Below are 24,028 nucleotides of genomic sequence, written 5' to 3'. Positions count from 1 at the left end.
ACACACACACACACACACACACACGTCACACCACACACGCCACACACACACGCCACACATGCCACACACATGCCACACACGCCACACACACACGCCACACACACGCACACATACACGACACACACGCACACGGCACACGCACACACACCACACACACACACACACACACACACACACACGAGACACTTGCCAGTTCCGTGCTCTCGCGCAGGTGACTCTCGTAATCTGCACCTTCGAAGTAGATTGTCCACGTGCCCGGCGAGCGCGCATGAGGGATCAGCCGGCAGAACCCTGCGGAGAGAGGACACACGGCGAGACTGAGGGGCACGCCAGGTCAGACCAGACGTGTCACCACCGCCAACAGGGGGCCGGCACCAGGCCCCTGCTTTGCCTCCAGTGACAGCACTGTGCTCAGTCTACACCTCTATTCCTTCTGAACACCAGGAAGTCGGACGTCTAAACCAAGGCCTTGCTTCTATCCAGTGGAATGCCAACAGCAAGCGGGAAAGTGCAATTCCTCCCCTTTCTTCTTCTTTTTTTTTTTTTTTTTACATAGGCAGAGATAGACAGGGACAGACAGACAGGAACGGAGAGAGAGATGAGAAGCATCAATCATTAGTTTCTCGTTGTGCGTTGTGACTTCTTAGTTGTTCATTGATTGCTTTCTCATATGTGCCTTGACCGCGGGCCTTCAGCAGACCGAGTAACCCCTTGCCGGAGCCAGAGACCTTGGGTCCAAGCTGGTGAGCTTTTTTGCTCAAGCCAGATGAGCCCGTGCTCAAGCTGGCAACCTCGGGGTCTCGAACCTGGGTCCTTCCGCATCCCAGTCCGACGCTCTATCCACTGCGCCACCACCTGGTCAGGCTCCTCCCCCTTCTTCTTAATTCCAAAAGACTTTCCCTCTTACTTCTGTGGGAAACTGGGATTCCACCGATTCCTTCCTTGCGCTCTCGCTACCGCCCTCGAGAGCTCCCAGGAACGCCGCGTCTCGTCCAGAGGGCAGGGCACGCGGGCCAGTGCTGGCCTGGCTGCTGATGCCTCGGCCCACGGGACTCCCACACGAGGTGTCAGCTGCCTGCACAGCAGTCTGGGCAGGACGGGCCCATTCTCGTCACCCTCTCCAAACCTTCTTACGAGTCGTGCTCACCCGGATTTCTTACCGACACATTTTAGAATCGTTTTATAACGTCTTGAAGAGTATCTATAATATTTTCACCAGGGACAAATGATGAAATATTCAAAATATACTCCTTTAGTCCAGCAGTTCTCAACCTGTGGGTTGCGACCACGGTGGGGGTCGAACGACCAAAACACTCCGATGGCTTTAGGCGATCCCTGTGTTTTGGTCATTCGACCCCACCGGGTCGTGACCCACAGGTTGAGAACCGCTGCTTTAGTCAGATACGATTTCAGGAAATTTTTGACAAAGTCCTACCACACAGGCCTTGAACGACTCTTGTGAAGTTTCTCCAAGTGGGCGGCTGTCAGCAGTGACACTGGCGGGGGTCCCGCGCGGGCCAGACCCTCGGTCCCACTCACCTGGCCCGAGCCTGGGGGTCCCGCTGCCATCAGCGGGGGTGCTCACCGCCTGGTCTCCACCAGCAAGGACAACCTTGCCGTTCTAGTTGGACACTTATGAGGTTGTTTGAGGTAGGACGACAGGGGATGTCACAAATATACTCAGTTAAAATAAAAAGTTTTACTTAGTTTCAGTCCTTTCCTTTAAAATTAGCTTCAACTAAGTTTCATTAAAATTTTACCTACAACTTCTCTTTTCCTTGTTTTAGAGAATCATAATGACAGTTTTGAAATTTCAACAACTATCATTTGTTTTATTTTTTCAAACGTCAGGGATCTGCGTGAGTCTGGACCACCTGCATGTGTTCCTCTTCTACTTTCCTGGCTTACGGGTGTCTCAGCTCAGGTACGAGTCCACGCTGACTTTAGAGCCGTCTCCCACAGTCTTACACACACACACACGGAATGCAAGCTGAGAGCACACAGTGCTTCTTTATTTGGCTTGCAAAAAATAGGACGTAAAGAATTAAAAAATAACATCATAAAAGTAAACACCCCATTCTCAGTAGTCTTTTAAGGGCATCTGTGTGCTAGCTACCCTGTCCTCTAACACGCATGCAATAATGTGCTGGTGCCCAGACCATGATGGAAAGCACGGTGCCCTGCTCCTAACTCCACAGCGCCCACGGGGAAGTCAGGACGACCGCCCCACGCCCCACGTGGCAGACGTCTGCTGCACACACAGCACTGTGTGCACATCACAAAGTACACGTGTAAAAACGCTGGTGAGCTGGACTCGCACAGCTTACTCACGGGTACTGGTGGAAGCAGCAGTCTCGGGCACGCGTGTGCAGCTGTGCCACTGCAGGAAGGACACGGGAGGAGGGGGCAGAGGTGACAGTGTGGCTTCCCGTGAGGTGTGGCACAGCACAGGACCGTGGAGTCCACTGCCAGCACAGGTCCCGTGCCAGGACCCAGCTCAGGGCCCCTGGTGGGATGTGGGCGCCTCTGACTGTGACTGGAAGTGCAGGGCCTCCCTGCCTCCCCGTCACAGGCCACTCCCCAGTCCCCAAGGACCCGCAGCCCCACATTCACGGAGGACTACAACCACATCCCCGTGTCATTATACAGCAGACTGTTTCTGACCTGCCAAAACCCTTGGAGACAGGAAAATCCCTCCTGGTGAGCGAAGCAGTCACTGAAGTCAAACACACTGATTTACACGCTACGGACACACGGCTTGAATGGTCCTGTTACTTTTGTCTACACTCCTAGAGCTCGGGTCAGCTCTCCCTCTGCTGAGCTCACGTCACGGAGCCGCAGACGGGGACTGAAGCATGGTCGCACCCGACGCCCTGGGGCAGGCGCAGCCCTGTGGAGGCCCCGGGAGCTGCACTGGTGACTCCCACCCTCGCCAGCCCCACGACCTGGGTGCTGCCCCCACATGCACTGTACAAGGAGAAACTGCAGCTGGAGAGCTGGGATCGGAACTCGGGCCTCTGGTTCCGGGGCCTGTGCTGCTCTGCGGGCCCCAGCAGTCAGCGCCAGCTCCAAGGCCGCGCCCCGCGACCCGGCCCACAAACACTCCCAGGGGGAAGGGGAGCAACAGAGGGCCCCCCGCCAGCCCAGGACCCCTGCCACGTGCCAGCCGAGCAGTGCCGTGCTCACAGCAGGGCCCAGCCCTCCACAAGGACTCTGTCTAGACACTGTGACCCGTGTCACCAGAAACACCTCCGTCCCAGGTCCTGGAACCCGCCTTCCTTAGAAGCCCACGGGGACGCCCAGGGGAGGGGACAACCAGGTCAGAACACAGAGCCGGGAGATGCTCACTGAACAGGCACGCACAGGCCTCGGGCCCCTAAAGACACGAACCTCGCTGGCACAGAGGGTCCAAAAACTCCTGTAAGCCGTTTGGAATGTTCCTGACGACGTCACAGGAGTAGCCGTCCTCCGGCAGCAGGAACGGCAGCTGCAGGTCGGGGTCCTCCTCCAGCTGCACCTCCCGCCCGTCGCTGCGGGCCAGCTCATCGGCCGTGTTCTCCGCCACGGCCACGACGCTGTCGATCAGGTCCTGGGCGGGAAGGAAGCCACGGTCAGGAGATGCTGCATGACCGGGGCGGCTGCCCGCAGCTACCCAAGTCTAGCGCGGCTCACGCCCTCCCCCAGGCCACGAGGGACGACCGTGCCTCAAGTCAGTCGTGCAGCAGCAAGGCCGCCCTGTGAGCACACTGGAGCATCAGTCGTGCAGCAGCAAGGCCGCCCTGTGTGCACTGGAGCATCAGTCGTGCAGCAGCAAGGCCCGCCCTGTGCACACACTGGAGCATCAGTCGTGCAGCAGCAAGGCCCGCCCTGTGAGCACACTGGAGCATCAGTCGTGCAGCAGCAAGGCCGCCCTGTGCACACACTGGAGCATCAGTCGTGCAGCAGCAACGCCCGCCCTGTGCACACACTGGAGCATCAGTCGTGCAGCAGCAAGGCCCACCCTGTGCACACACTGGAGCATCAGTCGTGCAGCAGCAAGGCCCGCCCTGTGAGCACACTGGAGCATCAGTCGTGCAGCAGCAAGGCCGCCCTGTGCACACACTGGAGCATCAGTCGTGCAGCAGCAACGCCCGCCCTGTGCACACACTGGAGCATCAGTCGTGCAGCAGCAACGCCCGCCCTGTGCACACACTGGAGCATCAGTCGTGCAGCAGCAAGGCCCGCCCTGTGAGCACACTGGAGCATCAGTCGTGCAGCAGCAAGGCCCGCCCTGTGAGCACACTGGAGCATCAGTCGTGCAGCAGCAAGGCCGCCCTGTGCACACACTGGAGCATCAGTCGTGCAGCAGCAACGCCCGCCCTGTGCACACACTGGAGCATCAGTCGTGCAGCAGCAAAGCCCGCCCTGTGCACACACTGGAGCATCAGTCGTGCAGCAGCAAGGCCCGCCCTGTGCACACACTGGAGCATCAGTCGTGCAGCAGCAAGGCCCGCCCTGTGCACACACTGGAGCATCAGTCGTGCAGCAGCAAGGCCCGCCCTGTGAGCACACTGGAGCATCAGTCGTGCAGCAGCAAGGCCGCCCTGTGCACACACTGGAGCATCAGTCGTGCAGCAGCAACGCCCGCCCTGTGCACACACTGGAGCATCAGTCGTGCAGCAGCAAGGCCCGCCCTGTGCACACACTGGAGCATCAGTCGTGCAGCAGCAAGGCCCGCCCTGTGCGCACACTGGAGCATCAGTCGTGCAGCAGCAAGGCCGCCCTGTGCACACACTGGAGCATCAGTCGTGCAGCAGCAAGGCCCGCCCTGTGAGCACTGGAGCATCAGTCGTGCAGCAGCAAGGCCGCCCTGTGTGCACTGGAGCATCAGTCGTGCAGCAGCAAGGCCGCCCTGTGCACACACTGGAGCATCAGTCGTGCAGCAGCAACGCCCGCCCTGTGAGCACACTGGAGCATCAGTCGTGCAGTAGCAACGCCCGCCCTGTGTGCACTGGAGCATCAGTCGTGCAGCAGCAAGGCCGCCCTGTGTGCACTGGAGCATCAGTCGTGCAGCAGCAAGGCCGCCCTGTGCACACACTGGAGCATCAGTCGTGCAGCAGCAACGCCCGCCCTGTGCGCACACTGGAGCATCAGTCGTGCAGCAGCAACGCCCACCCTGTGTGCACTGGAGCATCAGTCGTGCAGCAGCAACGCCCGCCCTGTGCACGCACTGGAGCATCAGTCGTGCAGCAGCAACGCCCGCCCTGTGTGCACTGGAGCATCAGTCGTGCAGCAGCAACGCCCGCCCTGTGCGCACACTGGAGCATCAGTCGTGCAGCAGCAACGCCCACCCTGTGTGCACTGGAGCATCAGTCGTGCAGCAGCAACGCCCGCCCTGTGCACGCACTGGAGCATCAGTCGTGCAGCAGCAACGCCCGCCCTGTGTGCACTGGAGCATCAGTCGTGCAGCAGCAACGCCCGCCCTGTGCGCACACTGGAGCATCAGTCGTGCAGCAGCAAGGCCACCCTGTGCACACACTGGAGCATCAGTCGTGCAGCAGCAAGGCCGCCCTGTGCACACACTGAAGCATCAGTCGTGCAGCAGCAAGGCCGCCCTGTGCACACACTGGAGCATCAGTCGTGCAGCAGCAAGGCCGCCCTGTGCACACACTGAAGCATCAGTCATGCAGCAGCAACGCCCGCCCTGTGTGCACACTGGAGCATCAGTCGTGCAGCAGCAAGGCCGCCCTGTGCACACACTGAAGCATCAGTCGTGCAGCAGCAACGCCCGCCCTGTGCGCACACTGGAGCATCAGTCGTGCAGCAGCAACGCCCGCCCTGTGTGCACTGGAGCATCAGTCGTGCAGCAGCAACGCCCGCCCTGTGCACACACTGGAGCATCAGTCGTGCAGCAGCAACGCCCGCCCTGTGTGCACTGGAGCACGGCCAAGACGTTGGTTACTCATTTCAAGCGATGTGTGGCTTTAAATGAAAACAAGTTTTCCACACACAAGATAATGGGTTTACTTTTGAAAAGTAATCGTTTTCCCTGCACAATTCTTCAACATCCAGTGCTAAGGACCCCGGTTTTGCAGCATGTTAGACGACACAGGTGAAGAGGCTCACTCCACGTCAAATGCAAAGACTCGGGATCAAGTACCTGCTGCCATCTCACAGAGGCTGCTTCTGCATTGCAGGTTTGCAAGGGATTCTGTGGACAGTTTCTTCGGCACATAAGACACACCGGCCGGTGTGCACGCCCTCACAACCCAGCAGAGTGCCGCCCAGCTGCCCGTCCGCTCTGGGGACGTCAGACAGACGGACACACTGCTGGCACCTGGCGTCTGACCTCTCCTGTCCTCCCGCTGGGGTGTGCTGTGAGCCTCCCCCGCTCAGCACCGGTCTCCTTTGATGACGACACGCTTTGCTGACACACTGCCTTCTCTGTGGACAGTTGGCAATTTCTTGTTTGGGGCTGCTTTTGAAGATGGCCCTTGTCAGCAGCATAAGCTCAGGACCGGAGGAAGAAGATCGCTGTGTCCATCTATGAATTCCTCCCTCTCACTCTCAGGACACCCGCACCAGGACCGTTTCACCCGACTGTGATGCTGGCGTCTGCAGCATTTCCCATTCTACAAACAGCCAGCAGCAGTGCCCGTCGAGGTCCGGGGTTTTCACCCTCAACGCCTCTCAGTGAGAAGGGGAATGCCCCAACTCCAGACTGCTTCACATGAGAATCCGGGCTGACCCGTCGGCCGCGTCGCACAGGTGATGGCAGCTGCAGCTGCTCACGGCCTCTGGGTCTCAAGCGTGCTGGTGCGCCCGGAACGGAAGACTCCAGGCCAGCTTGCTAACCCTCCCCCACCTGCCAATGACCTAATCCCATTACATTCCTTTCTACTTAAAACGCGTGTGAGTTTCCACTTCTCACAGTGAACCCACACGCACACGTCTGCAGTAAAATCGATCTTGTGAGACGGTCGAGGAAAGCAGCTCACTCCTCAGGAGACCCGGTACCTGCGTGAGCCCTGCCCGCCTGCCCCCCCCCACCCCCCGCGTGGCGCGCGCCTCACCGCCGGGATGAAGGGCTCGTCAGGCGCACAGTGGTAGTTCTGCAGCAAGGCCTGCAGCTGCAGGGAGTTCAGCTTGAAGCAGGTGCTGTTGATGTTTGGAATGTCTTCGGGTGCATACTTGTCCATCGTAAGCAACGTGGTGGCCTATTTAAAAGAACAAACAACAGATACAGGACTTAAAAGTGTTTCATAAACAGGCCCCTGTACACACCACGCACAACGCTAACAACTGGCTCCTCTGACCTGAAACGCAGGGTTTCTAGGAAAACCGTTTCATCAGTGCTGACCTTCCACGCTCGGATGAAAAGCACGTCTCAGGAAGGCTCCAGGTGGCCTCGTGACTTTAGTAAAATGTGTAAGTAATGACACCCAACTGTTCACGCTCATAAAGCGTCTGAAGTACTCTCTTAGAAATCTTAAACACATAACCCTTCGGACACCCAGTCACGGGGTCTGAATCAAGTAGACCCAGAGCAGGAGGCGGGCAGCCCCTCCTAGGCGGAGCTGCGGCTGCAGACTCGGTCCCACCGCGAGCCGCCCTCTCCCGGCTGGCGCACCGCGGACCCCCAGAACTGTCTGCTCCCCGGCCGTGGCTCCGCGCCCCGCGTGCCGTGCACCTCTCCCGACTTTCCGGAGGGTGTGCTCAGCTGTCTACTTCTGCACCTTCTGTGTGTCTATGCTGGACAGGTGTCTGCTTTGTGGCTCCCTGGCTTTGCATTGTTAGGAGTTAATCATCAATTTTTAAATAAAAATTTATTTTTTAGCATGGAGCTTTATGAAATATACCATACCAACCTCTAGTAAAAAGGGCACTTCAAGAATATTTGCTCTGCTGGTTACCACCTGTTACAGGCTGAACTGTGCCCCTAAGCCCACAGGCTGAGGTCTCAGCCCCACAGGCCTCAGACCGCACCCTTATTTGGAGACAGGGTCTTGGCAGAGTGACCAAGTGGAAACGAGGTCAGCAGACCCAAGATGCCTGCCTGCTGTCGTGTAGAAAGTGGACACTGGGACACAGACCTGCACACAGGAGCGTGCCTGTGGAGGGGAGGGGCGATGGGGGCTCACGGCTTCCAGCCCAGGACCCCAGAGATGCCAGCAGACCCCGAGCTGAGAGCAGGGCCCAGAGGGCCCTGCCCCAGCCGCTGCGCTCCGCACACCGCCACGTGCACGAGTGAGAAACCCCCCAGGGGAGTGCTCGGGTCCACTGAGCCCCAGTTCTGGCCCGTGACAGAACCGGAGACTGGCGGCGAGTGGGTCAGCTGGGGGCGGGGCCCCAGACACCCACCTGCACGATCCGGCTGAGGTGACAGTCGGCGGCCAGCTCCAGGCCCTGCTTCTCGGCCCAGGCCTCCACGTGGCCCAGCTGCTGGCGGATGATGGCCCCCCAGTAGTGCGAGCAGAGCCCCGACTCGGGCTCCGTCACCAGCCGGTTGAACAGCCACATGTTGATGAAGTGGAAGAGCTGGGAGAAGAGCTGGATGGTCAGGGCCGCGTTGACCCGGCAGCGGCGCAGCAGCGACATGGCGCCTGTGAGCGTGTGCAGCACATCGTCTGTGGGGGACAGGGGACGGGGACAGGGGACAGGGGACGGGGGCAGAGGCCCAGCATCAAGGGGTGCAGCTTGAGCCGGGGTGAACTTACACCACAACAGTCATAATACCCAAGTCATCCCTTTCTAAAACCCAACCCTGTTCAAACAGGAAGTGGTTTTAAACTGTACGCTGTTAGCAACACACTGTCCAGTACGTTTCCCCGAGAGCCGGCTGGACACCTGTAACCGCCTGACACACAGGGAGAACTGTTCTTAACCAAAAACGGGGGTGCTGAAAAGTCCCTGTGGGAATACGAATGCCAAATACACACAGCATCCCCTCCACTTCTACAACACCTCCCTCTTACACACACTCAGCATTAAAACAGAGTTAGCCGGGAGGCGGGAGAGGCCGGGAGGAGGGAGGAGGGAGGAGGGAGGGGCCTGACCTATTTTCGGTCTCTGCAGACTGTTCTCCTCCGGGTCGTCCAGGAAGGCTGGCATGTAGTTGTTCAGTTCCGACTGCAGACAGTGCACCAGGTACCTGCAGAGAGAGGCACGGTCTGGACCTCAGACATGGCACGTGCAGAACATGTGCTCTGTCACGAATATTCCCGTTTAATAATGCGTTTTACTCTCGGGACTCGGGATGCACAGCTCACAGAATTCAATTAAGACAACGCCTTTTGCATCATGTACTAATTTGTACTTCTTGGTATTACTCAATTAGAGTAAGTATGATAAAAACACTTAAAATTAGTTCTGAAAACTTAACAGGCCTGACCAGGTGGTGGCACAGTGGATAGAGAGTTGGACTGGGATGTGGAGGACCCAGGTTCGAGACCCTGAGGTCGCCAGCTTGAGCGCAGGCTCATCTGGTTTGAGCAAAAGCTCACCAGCTTGGACCCAAGGTCACTGGCTTGAGCAAGGGGTCACTCGGTCTGCTGAAGGCCCGCAGTCAAGGCACATATAAGAAAGCAATCAATGAACAACTAAGGTGCCACAACGAAGAATTGATGCTTCTTATCTCTCTCCCTTCCTGTCTGTCCCTCTCTCTGACCCTATGTCACAAATAAAAAAACAACCCTGAAAACAGGAAGACATGTGATTTAAATCTTTACAGAACAGTGTCACCTCCCAAAACAGGTCCCTTACTTAAACGCCATCTGGACCAGGTGGGCCAGCACGTCCTGGGCGTCCAGGGTGACCCGGCTGAGGTCCCGGTCCTGCTTGACGAAGTTGAGCAGCTCCGACGCGTTGGCCATCCAGAAGGCAAGCGCCCCAGCGATGTTCTTCTGCTTCTGTGGGCAGAGCACCCCGTCAGCTCCCGCCAGCACCCGCGGCAGACGGGGACGGCAGCGGCACAGAGAAATGCTCCCGAGAAGCCGCTGAAGATAGACCAGGACCTGCCCGTCTCCACCAAGGCATTCACCACAGATACCAGATACTTGCGAGGGGTTTGGGTTCAGACGCAGCAGCAGGAAAACCAGCCACCGCTGCGCCCTCGGGGTCCAGGGACACACAGACCTAATCGGCCACCACGCGTGGAATCAGTGGTGGAATGGGGACACCAAACACAGCACCCAATTGGAGGTTGTGCATTATCTGGTACTCTGCGAGCATACACACACGTATCCATGGTTACCCACAGCCACCCTGATACGTGCGGTCGCCGGCCCGGACGGCCAGCCACCCAGCGTCAGTATGATCTGCTGCGTCCTCTCCCGACCACAGGTGCAGGCCAGGCAGCCTCAGGTGAGCCCCACAGAGGAGGAACAGGGCGAGCGGTCAGCAGAGGAAGCAGACCACGGTCAGTCCACGTCCACACTGAGTGCACTAAGCAGGAGCTATGGAATGCTGAGAGAGGGTTTAGTACTGCGTGTTCCAGCTGCGGAATGAGGGTTATGAATGCGTGGTGCGTCCGTCTGGAGCGCCGTGTCGGACATGGAAGCGCATGAGACTCAGCTAAGCCAGCACAGCCAGGACCGGGGCCCGGCAGCGGTCCTACCTGGTCAACCTGGTCTACCTCCTGGAGAGAAACGGACGAGGGGAACCAAGCAGAATGAGAGAAAGAAACTGGTAAACAAGCGTGACAGTTCAAAAAAATCAAAACACTGACAGGCACGACACTCAGGCACGTCCTTCCCAAGGGACCCTCCACTGGGCGCCCGGCAGCTCTGGGCAGTCGCTGAGCGGCACGTGGGCACACCCCACGAGGTGCCCACGGGAAGGACTCTGCCGTCTCACTGGGGCCGTGAGTCTCCGTGCCCCGAGGTCTATGAGGTCAGTCTCTCCCCTGAACCCGTCCATAAGGACGAAAGAGACGGGAAAGACCGACAGAACCATAAAAAGGTGAGAAAGTTGAGAATCTAAAAATACATAAAAAACTTAAGCCTACGCCAAAAAGGAGAAAACTGTTTTTTCAAAGTGGGTTTTTACAAATTAAAATATGTAAAACGTGACTGTGGAGGCCCCTCCCGGGGCAAGCGGCAACTACAGAGGATGCCGGGCTCGTTAAACGTGGGGTTTCTCCAATCACAGCCCAGCCCTGAACCTGAAATCAAAACAGCTCTCTGATAAGCGTGATTTCAGGGAGGTTCAAAATCATATGGAAGTCTGTTAGACGTGGTTCACGACAGGAGTCTGTTTGACACAGGCTCCCTGCAAACATGACGGCAGGCAGACAGTGGCTCTGAATGACTGAAAAGGAAATCACGTTTGCTAATAAAATGTTACAAAATGGCATCCAAATAAAATGACTGCCCTTTTTTAATTTCTATCCTCACGTGAGCAAAAAAAATAGCCTCATCAAATTCATATGCTAATGACTCAAAAAAAAAAGAGACCCATCTTCCCATCTTTAAAATTTCCGGCCCTTTTACAACAATTCTGAGGGAATTAAAAGACTAGTTTGCTTCAAACTATCCTGACAAGAAAACCTGAACAATAATCATGTGACTCAGCCTCACATAACTGGAGCTTTATAGTTGAGTAATGGCACTGACACGTGCTTCAGGAAACCTTTCTTTAAAATCCGTACATTCATGATTAAAGCCTCAAATTATCTGTAACTGAGAAACCGATATGCCGATTTTACTAACTACAGACAGCACCTGAGAGAACAAACCACGGTACACCAAGGGAAGACCCTGACTTCCTCAAGTTTTCAAAACTGATTTATGAAGGAATCTGAACCAAGGTTTTCTGGTGACAGATGTCGGGGTGTCCATGACACCTCCATGAACACTATGGAAACACCCCGTCCCCCTGGCATCACAGGAGGCTTCCCAGAGAAGAGCAAGGGCGCCCGTCACCCAGGACGGGGGAGGGCAGTGCGACACTGCCCAGCGGTCACCCAGGACGGGGAGGGCAGCGCGACACTGCCCAGCGGTCACCCAGGACGGGGGAGGGCAGCGCGACACTGCCCAGCGGTCACCCAGGACGGGGGAGGGCAGCGCGACACTGCCCAGCGGTCACCCAGGACGGGGGAGGGCAGCAGGACACTGCCCAGCGGTCACCCAGGACGGGGAGGGCAGCGCGACACTGCCCAGCGGTCACCCAGGACGGGGGAGGGCAGCGCGACACTGCCCAGCGGTCACCCAGGACGGGGGAGGGCAGCGCGACACTGCCCAGCGGTCACCCAGGACGGGGAGGGCAGCAGGACACTGCCCAGCGGTCACCCAGGACGGGGAGGGCAGCGCGACACTGCCCAGCGGTCACCCAGGACGGGGAGGGCAGCAGGACACTGCCCAGCGGTCACCCAGGACGGGGGAGGGCAGCGCGACACTGCCCAGCGGTCACCCAGGACGGGGGAGGGCAGCGTGACACTGCCCAGCGGTCACCCAGGACGGGGGGAGGGCAGCGCGACACTGCCCAGCGGTCACCCAGGACGGGGAAGGACAGTGTGAAACTGCCCAGCGGTCACCCAGGACGGGGGAGGACAGTGTGACACTGCCCAGCGGTCACCCAGGATGGGGAAGGACAGTGTGAAACTGCCCAGCGGTCACCCAGGACGGGGGAGGGCAGCGTGACACTGCCCAGCGGTCACCCAGGACGGGGGAGGGCAGCACGACACTGCCCAGCGGTCACCCAGGACGGGGGGAGGACAGTGTGACACTGCCCAGCGGTCACCCAGGACGGGGGAGGGCAGCGCGACACTGCCCAGCGGTCACCCAGGACGGGGGGAGGACAGTGTGACACTGCCCAGCGGTCACCCAGGACGGGGGGGAGGACAGTGTGACACTGCCCAGCGGTCACCCAGGACGGGGGGGAGGACAGTGTGACACTGCCCAGCGGTCACCCAGGACGGGGGGAGGACAGTGTGACACTGCCCAGCGGTCGGGGTTCAGAGGACGGAGGAGCTGGGGGGGGAGGGCACGGGGGGGGGAGCTGGGGGAGGGGCGCTGGGGGACCCCAGGACCTGGGGCTGCACACACTGTGACAGCACTAAGTGCTACTGAACTCGTCACTTCAGGATAGTCAACTTTGTTACGTGCACTTCATCTCAATACATTGTTGTTTTTTTTAATCTAAGAAAGCCCACATCAAGTCTGAGTGTAGTTTCTCACAACTATTGCAATGTTAAGGGTCTCTCTCACGATCACTACATTACTACTAACAGTTTATATTCCCTTACTCTCAAGTTTGTGGGAAATAGAAAAAGGCTTGCATTTCACCTTGTAAAGCTATACAACTTTCAGTACACTGTGTGGGACTGTCACTTTGGAGGGCACCGTGGGCAGGTCTGAAACACCAGGGCAGCGACCTGCCCACGGCCTCGGCCCCGCGGGCTGCTTACCTGGATCACGCCATCCATCATGCTGACCATCTTGTTGACGACCGCAATCACCTTGTGCGTGCGCTCCGCAGGGCTGATGTTGGGTCTGTACTGGCTGGACAATACATACCGGCAGGCCATGTACAATACATAGGTGGGTGACAACTTAAAATGGACTGTAGAGCTATTAGTATAATTTATGATGGCAGATAAAAATGAATCTTCAGCTGTCAAAAGATTTCAAAAAAGAAGAAAAAAAGAGAAAAAAACCATGAAAATCAGATGGAGAAAAATGGGACAAGAAGTAACCCACTAACAACGGAGCTGAAATTACTCACAACTTTCCCTGAACTCGATGCTTGCGGGCAGTATCAGCTCCGGCCCAGGCGCGTCCTGCGTTCTGAAACAAGAAGGTTGCGTCTCTTACACTCAGATCACAAAACTGACAATGCCCGGACAACCTGCACAGATTTCTGGAACTTGTAAAAAAATCTCTACCCAATTTTCTTCAAATAAGGAACAGCCCAATGCCTCCTTTTCCTGTGTAACGTGTGCGAGCGCTCAGACGCGCGCCCGGCAGTCACCACGTCCCAAGGCGTCCCAGAGGTCGGCTCCGAAGCCTCCTCCGCTCAACCAGAACAGATCCGCAGCGGCTCTATTATTAACGAGACTTCACACACCGCGGGGCCCCTGCCGCTGAGCACCTGCCACAGCAGCGGCTCAGGTCACAACGCAGAGATGCTGCTGGGGACACAGAGAAACCCTACACCACGCTGAGCCCGACCCGAGCTCCACTTCACGGGAGAGGAACCCTGAGGAGCCAGACACTGCCTTTCTCTCCCGACACAGGTCAGACACGGTGCTCCGGGACTCCCTGTCCGCCTCTGGTCAGCAGTCTCAAGCCCACAGTGACACACCTTACAGAGGCGGCTCCCTCCCGTTTTCTTCTTCCTGTGTGTGTGTGTGTGTGTGTGTGAGTGACACAGAAACAGAGAGAAACAGATAGGGACAGACAGGAAGGGAGGAGATAAGAGCCATCAATTCTTCATTGTGGTTCCTTAGTCTCTTAGTTGTTTACTGCTTTCTCATATGTGTCTTGACGGGGGGGGGGGGGGCTGAGGCAGAGCCAGTGACCCCTTGCTCAAGCCAGTGACCAGTGACCTTGGGCTCACACCAGTGACCTTGGGCTTCAAGCCAGAGACCATGGGGTCATCTCTATGATTTCACACTCAAGCTGGCGGGCCCTCTCTCAAGCCGGATGAGTCCATGCTCAAGCCAATGACCTCAGAGTTTCAAAACTGGTTCTCCTCATCCCAGTCTGACGCTCTATCCATTGTGCCACTGCCTTGAAGCTGCATAAATTTGAGGGCCTTTTCATCACTTAGCCTGACACTACAAAAGTAAGGAACTGCCAAAAATATAAACAAAGAGAAACTACAATCTGGAGCATTTCTACGAACTAGCACTGCACCAATGTTCATGTATTTCTAGGTATTCAAGATCAAATCGATTCAAAGGTTAAGTTAATTTGCATTAAAAAGTTCTTCAAATTGTGGGTCATCCTGCCCCCCTGGTAAGAGAGAAGACAGGGCGCTGTTGGATGAAACTTCTCTTTCAGTTACAAATATAAACATACCAATGTAGGTGCGTGTCCACCAGAGCGTGATATAGAAGATGATACTGTGTTGTGTGCTGATAAAAAACATTTGAAAGCCATTAGCAGGCAAAGACTTTATTAATGTGTACGATAAAATGTCTTTTGCCTTTCTAGAAAGTTAAATAGTGGGGTTTACAATGACCTACATTGGAATGAAAATATCTATTGAGTTAAATATTGGCTCAAACCAAATTGAGGTCAATACTGATTCAAATAAATACTTGATGAACTGGCAAGTGAACTCAGTTATCAGGACATCTGCATTTGTTACTGATTTTAAATGACATTTTCGGCAAAAATATTTAAGTCTATTAACCTTAGATAGCAATGAACTGGCCAGAATTATGTATTTGGAGTCATTGGTACGTTCACTCATTAAATAAGCTAGTTCAAATAATAAAAGCCTTCAAGAATGAGAAAAACCACAGCAGCCACAAAACAAAACAAGCACCGATGACGACCGACGCGGTGACGCTGGTACCTGAAATGACCGTCCCTCTGCCCCACACCCAGGACGAACAAGGAGAAACCCCGACCTGACTCAACTCCACCCGGGACAGTCATTACAGGTGCAAACAGAAGGGTTTTCACCAAATTACATGCTTCCAAGTTTATGCAGTCTATGATAATAACTTACATTTAACTAAACAAGTTAGGTGTAAAAATGCTCTTATAATTTAAATGCCCAATTACTTTAATATGTCTGTCTTATACTGCCTATTTATAGACATCTAAAATTGGAGGTAAATAGTTACTTTCAACTTAATATCCATAAAATGGTCCTGGATAAACTTTACCATTTATTTGTTTCATTAATTTAACAATTCTAGTAAAAAATAATGGCATTTAAATTCTCTTTGAAAAAAATGTCAGTCACTCCCACCATTCAAAAAGATACTTTTCCTTGACTAAAATCAGTATTTTGAACATGCTTATTAAAGCAACGTAGGTTTCTGTCAACACATCAATTAACCCGAGCACAGCTTACACCACCCCTGCACCTGTGAGAGACCAACAGGAGCAAGAGGCAGCTGTCCCCGTCACTCTCACAGCAACACGCACGCTCACAGTTCAAACAGCACCTCTGATAGGTCTCTGCAAAGCAAAACAGTCTGGCCCTGAAAAACTATGTATGTTCACAGGATAAAATAGTTTCTGACATACAATTAACCATCACATAACTATTTTAACTGTCATCACACTGTCTTCACTTAACTACCTATTACTTACTAATTTCCCATATTCTAAAAGCATTATTCTCATCAACCTTTCCCTTTGTGACATGTCCTGATTCACTCGCAAATATTTATGGGTTCAGAACTACGACATATACCTATCACCTCATATATAAACAGAGGCACTACTTACAATACTAATTTGCCCTTCTGAACATCTTATTCTAGACCACAGCACCAAAAACAAATACAGACACAGCAAGGAGATGACTCATTATTAATATCTTCATTATTAATATTAAGGAGACTATTCATATCTAAAAAAAACTCACAAAGCCAACAAACATCTTGATGAAAGTAACCAAAAGCCCACAATAAAAACAAAGTTAAAAACCTGAGATTCCCATATGAATCTACAAATTTGATGACGCTGATGAACACTACCAAAAACTTAGGCTGTACAGCGCCCTCTGCTGGGCGCTGGAAAACGGCCTGTCACCAAACTGCTGGTGACCCTGAGCAAGTCACCTGCCTCGGGGACTGGATCTGTGACAGGGACCTGTCAGAATGGCTGCTCTGAAAATCTGAACAGCGCCCAAAGGTGCCGGCAGAGTGTCATGGCCGCCGCGCGTGCTGAGGCATGCCCCCTGCGCTGTCCAGCTCCGACGGGGCCGCCGCATGCCCGGTGCCCAAGGCTGCAGCCCCTGGAGCTCCCGTCTGCCACTCACTCCTTGCTGGCAGCACTGACACGGATTTCAATACCTAAGACACAACACGGCACTCCACAAATACTAAAGATTCACCTCAAAATCACTTTTGGCTTCACGTATTTTCTTACCTTTTCATTGAATTTACTGGGGTGACAATGGGTCACAAAATTATACGGGTTTCAGGTGCCCAACCTACAACACCTCTCTGCACAGTGCACTGTGTTCACCCCGAAGTCAATATGGTTCTGTCACCATCTGTCCTCTGCCTGCCCCCCCCCCAATGCCACTGCTGCCCCAGGGCCACGCGCTTCTCTCCGTTTACTTGGTCCCCCCGCCCTCCCGGCCACCAGCAGCCGGCTCTCCCTGGGAGTCAGTCCCTGTGTGTCTGCCGGGTCGCTGTGCTCGCGAGACTGCGTGTACACAGGGGATCACGTGGCACTGGTCTCTCTCTGACGGGCTCACTGCACTTTGCATAACGCTCTCCAGGCCCAGGCGAGGGTCACAAAATCATTCTTGGCTTTGTAAATTTTTAAACAAGATTTCTTTTAAAAGTGTTGGTAAAATGATGAGCTTTATATTAATACATAAATTATCAAATGTTAAAACCTATAAAGACTATGTTTTTACAGAGAAGTACTTTTAAACAAGCATTTGAACTCGACATGCCTATCCCCAGACTGCACTGGCGTACAAGGCTCACTGCTGACGAGCGCCTGCCCCCAGTCAGCACCCCGCAGGGGAAGCACTCTCCCACACTGTCACCCGCGGGCCAGCTCGGGCTCTGCAGGTCCCCCCCCCCGACCGCCTCCCCCTTCCACGAGGAGAGGCGTCCTACCTGCTCTCCTGCCGGCGGAACTCGGGCTGCTGCTCCAGGCGGACCATGGGCTTCACCATCCCCCGCTCGGCCGTGCTGCAGGCGGACGACACCCGGTCGCTGTCCAGTCTCGACGAGCTCTACAAGGGGGACACGGGCACTCAGACCCAGACAGGCCAGCAGCTCCCACGCACGCTGCAGGTGACGTGAGGCCAGGCCGCCAAGCAGGGGAGCGCAGCCCAGAGACACAGTGCGTGCCGAGGACGCACGTCCACAGTGCGGCCAGGAGTACGCTCCGGAGAGAGTAACAGACACGCCGCCCCTTCTCCCGTTACAGCGCAGGTGTGCAGCCGCGCTCACACACAGGGCCTTCCCGAGCACAGACAGGAGCACGTGACCACCCGGAAAGTCCTCTAGTCAGGACAGAGCTGACAGGGTACGTGTGTTGTGAAGAGCCAGGGTCTTCTGGGTTACTTGTTGGTTCCAGAGAGGACTTACAATCTGTCATTATAGCTCAATACCTAACAAAGAACTGAGTACAGATTCCTAACCAACCTAGAACAGACTGTAGGATAAATTCCCCGTATTAGGAAAACAACCTGAACAGAATCAATAAACGTGCAGAAAGAAAATCACTGCAGCAACATCAGATGACAGTCCTCGTCCCCCCAGGGGCCCCGAGAGAAGCTCGGCTCAGTGCATGACGCCTCCTCACCCCTCCGACCCGAGGCCGGCCCTGCACTGCACACTGGCCCCTCCGACCCGAGGCCGGCCCTGCAGTGCACACTGACCCCTCCGACCCGAGGCCGGCCCTGCAGTGCACACTGACCCCTCCGACCCGAGGCCGGCCCTGCAGTGCACACTGACCCCTCTGACCCGAGGCCGGCCCTGCACTGCACACTGGCCCCTCTGACCCAAGGCCGGCCCTGCGCTGCACACTGACCCCTCCGACCCGAGGCCGGCCCTGCAGTGCACACTGACCCCTCCGACCCGAGGCCGGCCCTGCAGTGCACACTGACCCCTCCGACCCGAGGCCGGCCCTGCAGTGCACACACTGCTGCAGCTTTTCTCGTCTTCCACAAATGAAATTGCACTGCCTACTTTGTAAAAAAAATACTGTTTCATATGCTGTAAATGTCTTAGGTTGCTTTTATGTTACAAAGTTGTATGGCTGCATAACGTTTTGTTGTCTATTCACCGAAATTCATTAAACCAATCCTTTACGTTGTCTCAAAGGCTCATCAGTACAGGATGTCATGACAACTGTGCTTACAAAGCTGTGTATGCCCACACAGTAATTATGATTACTTCCATTTATAGAAATAAAACCGCTTAGTCAGTGGACAGCAATATTTAGACTACAAACAATTATTTTAAATGATTAACAGGTAATGGATAAATTATGGTATGTTTATATACTAACACATTCTAGTACAATTTTAGCTTGTTTTCTGATAATTTCAAAGGAAATGCTTCCAAACTAACAGCCATAGGAAGCAGGACAGAAAGGTGTGTGAGCACACAGATCTAGTTATGTTAAAATGTATAAATGAACCCACATACGTGCACAGAGTTCAGAAAAGGGTCCATAAAATATAACCCACAGCTAACTATAAATTGTCAATGAAGGGTTTTCTTGTTTTTACTTTTTTTTCAGTTTACCAAGTTTTCCATGTTGATTACACATTTTATAAAAAACTGTAATTTTCATAAAGACAACGAAGTTTGGTTCCAAGAGACTTACTCCATCCATACTCAACAGCTCTTTCCTGGGACTCGTCAGCACCATGCGCTGCTCTGCCCGGCCATGGAGCAGCGAGCACGTCAAGCCAGACCCCTGCTGCCAATCAGCACACCAGACAGACCAGACCAGGACTGGACGGGAAGAAGGGCTGCCCGAGAACTCAACACACGCTCCCCCTGGTGCCCGGTGCGGGAGGAGCACATCCCCCTGGACGTGAGCCACTGGGCAAGGACAGGAGGGGCGGTCACTACAACAGTGCAGGGAGCACACCCCCCAGGATGTGAGCCGCTGGGCAAGGACAGGAGGGGCGGTCACTACCATGGTGCAGGGAGCCCTGCAAGGGGCTGTCGGGGGGGACGTGTGCGGCCAGGGGGCAGCGGTCAGGGGGCAGAGGCCTCCGTGCTCTGACAGTCACGGGCAGCACAGGCTCGGCTGGGGCAGAGGGCAGGCTCTAGAGAGCTGTGTGAGCCAGAGTAAGGGCTGGGTGGGGTCTGGGGGGAGACCCCGCCGAGGGCTTCGAGGGTGGGGCAGGAACAGACCCTCCCCCATCCTGGGAGTACCCATCTGGCCGCTGGAAGGAGAGTACGGCCTGGGCAGCAGGGAGGGGGGACTCCACCTAGGGAGCCGTGCAGCGCCGGCCTGGGAGACGGTGGTGACGGTGGAGAAAGGGGCACACTAGTGGACGGCTGCACCGTGGAACACAGAGAACCAGCCAGTGGCCGAGGCTGAGGCCGAGAGCAGGGAAGGCACAGAGCAGAACTGGCAGACCACGCGCCAATGCTGTGGTGGCACCACTGGTGAAGACGGGCAAGGGTCAGGGAAGAAGGAGGCTGGACAAGTGACCCAGCGTGTTTCAGCCACGCTGACCCTGAAGGACGTGTCAGCCACCCCACGGCGGGTCAAGCAAGCCTTTGGGACAAGGAGCGGTCACGGCCAGAGACAGAGTAGCAGTTATTAACACACAGGTTATCACCCCCGGCAACCGTGCGAGATCACCTAGGAAACTGGGACCAACACGAGAAGGGGCTCCGGTCTGACACCGTGGTCCCCAAATTTCAGAAGCAGCAGAGAGAAGAGCGAGCACCCGGGGGGAAGGGACGCAGAGGGACACCCCGCAAGCTGAACAGAAAGTGTCTGAGTGAGGTGACCCTGCGAAGACACAGGCAGAGCGGGCCCCGGCCGTGGCGGCGTGGCGCACATCAGCGCCTGGCAGACACCGTCCCCCCAGAGCACGAGCCAATGAGGTCTGAGCAGAGGCGGGGTTTAGGGAGTTCCTGAGCCACCAAGGACTGCTTTAGGAAGTCACGCTGGACGGGAGCAGAACGCTGGGCAGAGGCTGGAGAGAACGCCCGGGACAGGGGAGTCTGCTGTGCCCCCCCCCCCCCGGAGCCCGGGCCTGGGCGGGGCCAGTGCCTCACTTCAACCAAAGGACACGGAGGAACCCACGATGTGCCAGTCCCTGGCTCAGGCCTCACGGAGACCTGCACACCCCATGGTCCTTGGGAGGCACCCGGACATCTGCCGCCCCCATGGACGGATGATGGGGCCGGAGGTCCCCCTGAGAGAACCTGAGTGACAGGGAGATGGGGAGGCCCAGGGCTCCCAGCACAGCACGGCCACCAACTAGTCCACTAGCTGAATGCGGCCACACAAGTAACCACCAGCAAGACCAGCAAACGCACTGCCCGGTGAGTCCAAACCAGCCGTACAACTTAAGCACGCAGAGTGCCTGCTGGGTTGGTCCAGAGTTCTGAGGCATCTGTGTCCCAGCAAGAGAAATGAGAACAGAAATAACCGGTTACACAGAGACAAGGGTTACCTGTGAAGGCCAAGTGCCTGTGGAGGTCAGCTGACAGGTGGACAGGTGGGAGCTGGGGGGGGTAGGGACAGCAGGGGTCCACCAAGGACTGAGGGGGGGGTAGGGACAGCAGGGGTCCGCCAAGGACTGAGGGGGGGGTAGGGACAGCAGGAGTCCGCCAAGGACTGAGGGGGGGGTTAGGGACAGCAGGGGTCCGCCAAGGACTGAGGGGGGGGTTAGGGACAGCAGGGGTCCGCCAAGGACTGAGGGGGGGGGTAGGGACAGCAGGGGTCCGCCAAGGACTGAGGGGGGGGTAGGGACAGCAGGGGTCCGCCAAGGACTGGGGGGGGGGGTTAGGGACAGCAGGAATCCGCCATGGACTGAGGGGGGGTAGGGACAGCAGGGGTCCGCCAAGGACTGAACGGGGGGGGGTAGGGACAGCAGGAGTCCGCCAAGGACTGAGGGGGGGGGTAGGGACAGCAGGGGTCCGCCAAGGACTGAACGGGGGGGGGGTAGGGACAGCAGGGGTCCGCCAAGGACTGAACGGGGGGGGTAGGGACAGCAGGGGTCCGCCAAGGACTGGACGGGGGGGGGTAGGGACAGCAGGGGTCCGCCAAGGACTGGACGGGGGGGGGTAGGGATAGCAGGGGTCCGCCAAGGACTGAGGGGGGGTAGGGACAGCAGGGGTCCGCCAAGGACTGGACGGGGGGGGTAGGGACAGCAGGGGTCCGCCAAGGACTGAGGGGGGGGGTAGGGACAGCAGGAGTCTGCCAAGGACTGAGGGGGGGTAGGGACAGCAGGGGTCCGCCAAGGACTGAGGGGGGGGGTAGGGACAGCAGGGGTCCGCCAAGGACTGAGGAGGGGGGGTTAGGGACAGCAGGAATCCGCCAAGGACTGAGGGGGGGGTAGGGACAGCAGGGGTCCGCCAAGGACTGAACGGGGGGGAGGGTAGGGACAGCAGGAGTCTGCCAAGGACTGAGGGGGGGGTAGGGACAGCAGGAGTCCGCCAAGGACTGAACAGGGGGGGGTAGGGACAGCAGGGGTCCGCCAAGGACTGAACGGGGGGGGTAGGGACAGCAGGGGTCCGCCAAGGACTGAGGGGGGGGTAGGGACAGCAGGAATCCGCCAAGGACTGAGGGGGGGTAGGGACAGCAGGAGTCCGCCAAGGACTGAATGGGGGGGTAGGGACAGCAGGGGTCCGCCAAGGACTGAGGGGGGGTAGGGACAGCAGGAGTCCGCCAAGGACTGAGGGGGGGGTAGGGACAGCAGGGGTCCGCCAAGGACTGAGGGGGGGGGGTAGGGACAGCAGGGGTCCGCCAAGGACTGAATGGGGGGGGTAGGGACAGCAGGGGTCTGCCAAGGACTGAATGGGGGGGTAGGGACAGCAGGAGTCCGCCAAGGACTGAACGGGGGGGGGGGGTAGGGACAGCTGGGGTCCACCATCTTCTGGGGTCACCCAACCGAGAAGAGCTGTCACACACAGCACGTAAGAGCACCCCCCTGGCACCCCCCCTCGTCCTCAGGAAAAGGACAGCCTGCCAACTGTCCCAGGTGTCACTGCCCACAGCTAGGACCAGGTGGAATGTGTCTGTACAGCAGTTTTGTGAGTGTAACACCAATAACTCGTCCACGGTATCCTTAACATTAAGCACGTATGTCCCAGCAGGTAACGTGCAGTTACCTACCTTGCTTGTTGGCAACGCTGTTCCGCTGTGAACATCTCCTCCTAAGTCAAAGGTTGTCTCCTGAACAATTCTGTCAGGATAAAAAAAAAACAGGTACAGTGAGTAACTCTCGCACGATAAGGCAGAATCTCTTCCCAGTAACACAGGACAGTCAGCTAAACATCCCAAAGTGCCAAGAGCTTCAGAAAATCACTTCTTTTCAGCATTTAAGTTATAAAACACCTAGAAATAAATTTGACCAAGGAAAGGCAAGTTTAAGACAGTTATGAAAGAAATTGAAGAGGAAACAAAAAAGTAAACCTATTCTGTGCTCATGAATTGGAAGAAGACTGTTAACATGTCCACACCACCCAAAGCAACTTACAGATTCAATCCGAATTAAAATTCCCATGACATTCCTCACAGAAATAGAACAAACAAGTCTAAAATCTACATGGAACCACAGAAGACTCCAAATAACAAGCAATCTTGAGATAAAGCAAAGCTGGAGGTATCACCCTCCCTGATATCAAATTATACCGTAAGGGCCACAGTATTCAAAACAGCTTGGTACTGGCATAAAAAGAGACACACAGGCCAGTGGACCAGAACAGAGAACCCAGAAATCAACCCACTCAGATGCGGTCAGTTTATGACAGAGTCAGTGACGCACAGTGGGGACAGGACAGTCTCTCTGACGACGAGGCTGGGAAACGGGGCGCCCGGTGCCCAGGACGGAACTGGGCCACCACCTCCGCCAGGCACAGAGGGCGGCACAAGCGGATCGAAGACTTGCACACACGATCAACACGGTGACATTCTGGGCCGCGCAGGCTGTCCGCCCCGGACACCGGTTCCCACGCTGACACCACAGGCAGAGGCCACAAAAGTGAAGCTGACACGAGAGGTGACCTGGCCTGAGGGGCCCCTGCCCCCTGCAGACGACACCGTCACTGACACGAGAGGTGACAGCAGACTGAGGGGCCCCTGCCCCCCTGCAGACGACACCGTCACTGACACGAGAGGTGACAGCAGACTGAGGGGCCCCTGCCCCCCTGCAGACGACACCGTCACTGACACGAGAGGTGACAGCAGACTGAGTG

The 24,028-nt window shown here is 56.2% G+C and overlaps 1 protein-coding gene across 17 annotated transcripts in view; it reads right to left on the bottom strand.

Annotated features, from left to right (window-relative positions):
* Positions 1–24,028, bottom strand: part of AFDN (afadin, adherens junction formation factor) — a 145,501-nt gene that overhangs the window by 43,146 nt on the left and 78,327 nt on the right. For 11 of the 17 annotated variants that reach the window (XM_066247700.1, XM_066247707.1, XM_066247709.1 and 8 more), the window contains 11 exons: positions 22,947–23,016; positions 17,741–17,859; positions 13,702–13,763; positions 13,385–13,590; positions 10,595–10,615; positions 9,742–9,887; positions 9,036–9,130; positions 8,341–8,606; positions 7,053–7,196; positions 3,391–3,589; positions 191–291 (listed from right to left, as the gene is read on the bottom strand). In XM_066247700.1, coding sequence (XP_066103797.1) covers positions 191–291; positions 3,391–3,589; positions 7,053–7,196; positions 8,341–8,606; positions 9,036–9,130; positions 9,742–9,887; positions 10,595–10,615; positions 13,385–13,590; positions 13,702–13,763; positions 17,741–17,859; positions 22,947–23,016 — 1,429 coding nt within the window. The remainder of the gene's footprint in view (positions 1–190; positions 292–3,390; positions 3,590–7,052; positions 7,197–8,340; positions 8,607–9,035; positions 9,131–9,741; positions 9,888–10,594; positions 10,616–13,384; positions 13,591–13,701; positions 13,764–17,740; positions 17,860–22,946; positions 23,017–24,028) is intronic. The other 6 variants (XM_066247704.1, XM_066247712.1, XM_066247711.1 and 3 more) reach the window with 1 other exon arrangement.

Source organism: Saccopteryx bilineata, chromosome 12 (assembly GCF_036850765.1).
Source record: "Saccopteryx bilineata isolate mSacBil1 chromosome 12, mSacBil1_pri_phased_curated, whole genome shotgun sequence".
Lineage (NCBI taxonomy): Eukaryota > Metazoa > Chordata > Mammalia > Chiroptera > Emballonuridae > Saccopteryx > Saccopteryx bilineata.
Note: the sequence above shows the minus strand (reverse complement) of the source record. Positions and strands in the feature narration are given on the sequence as shown.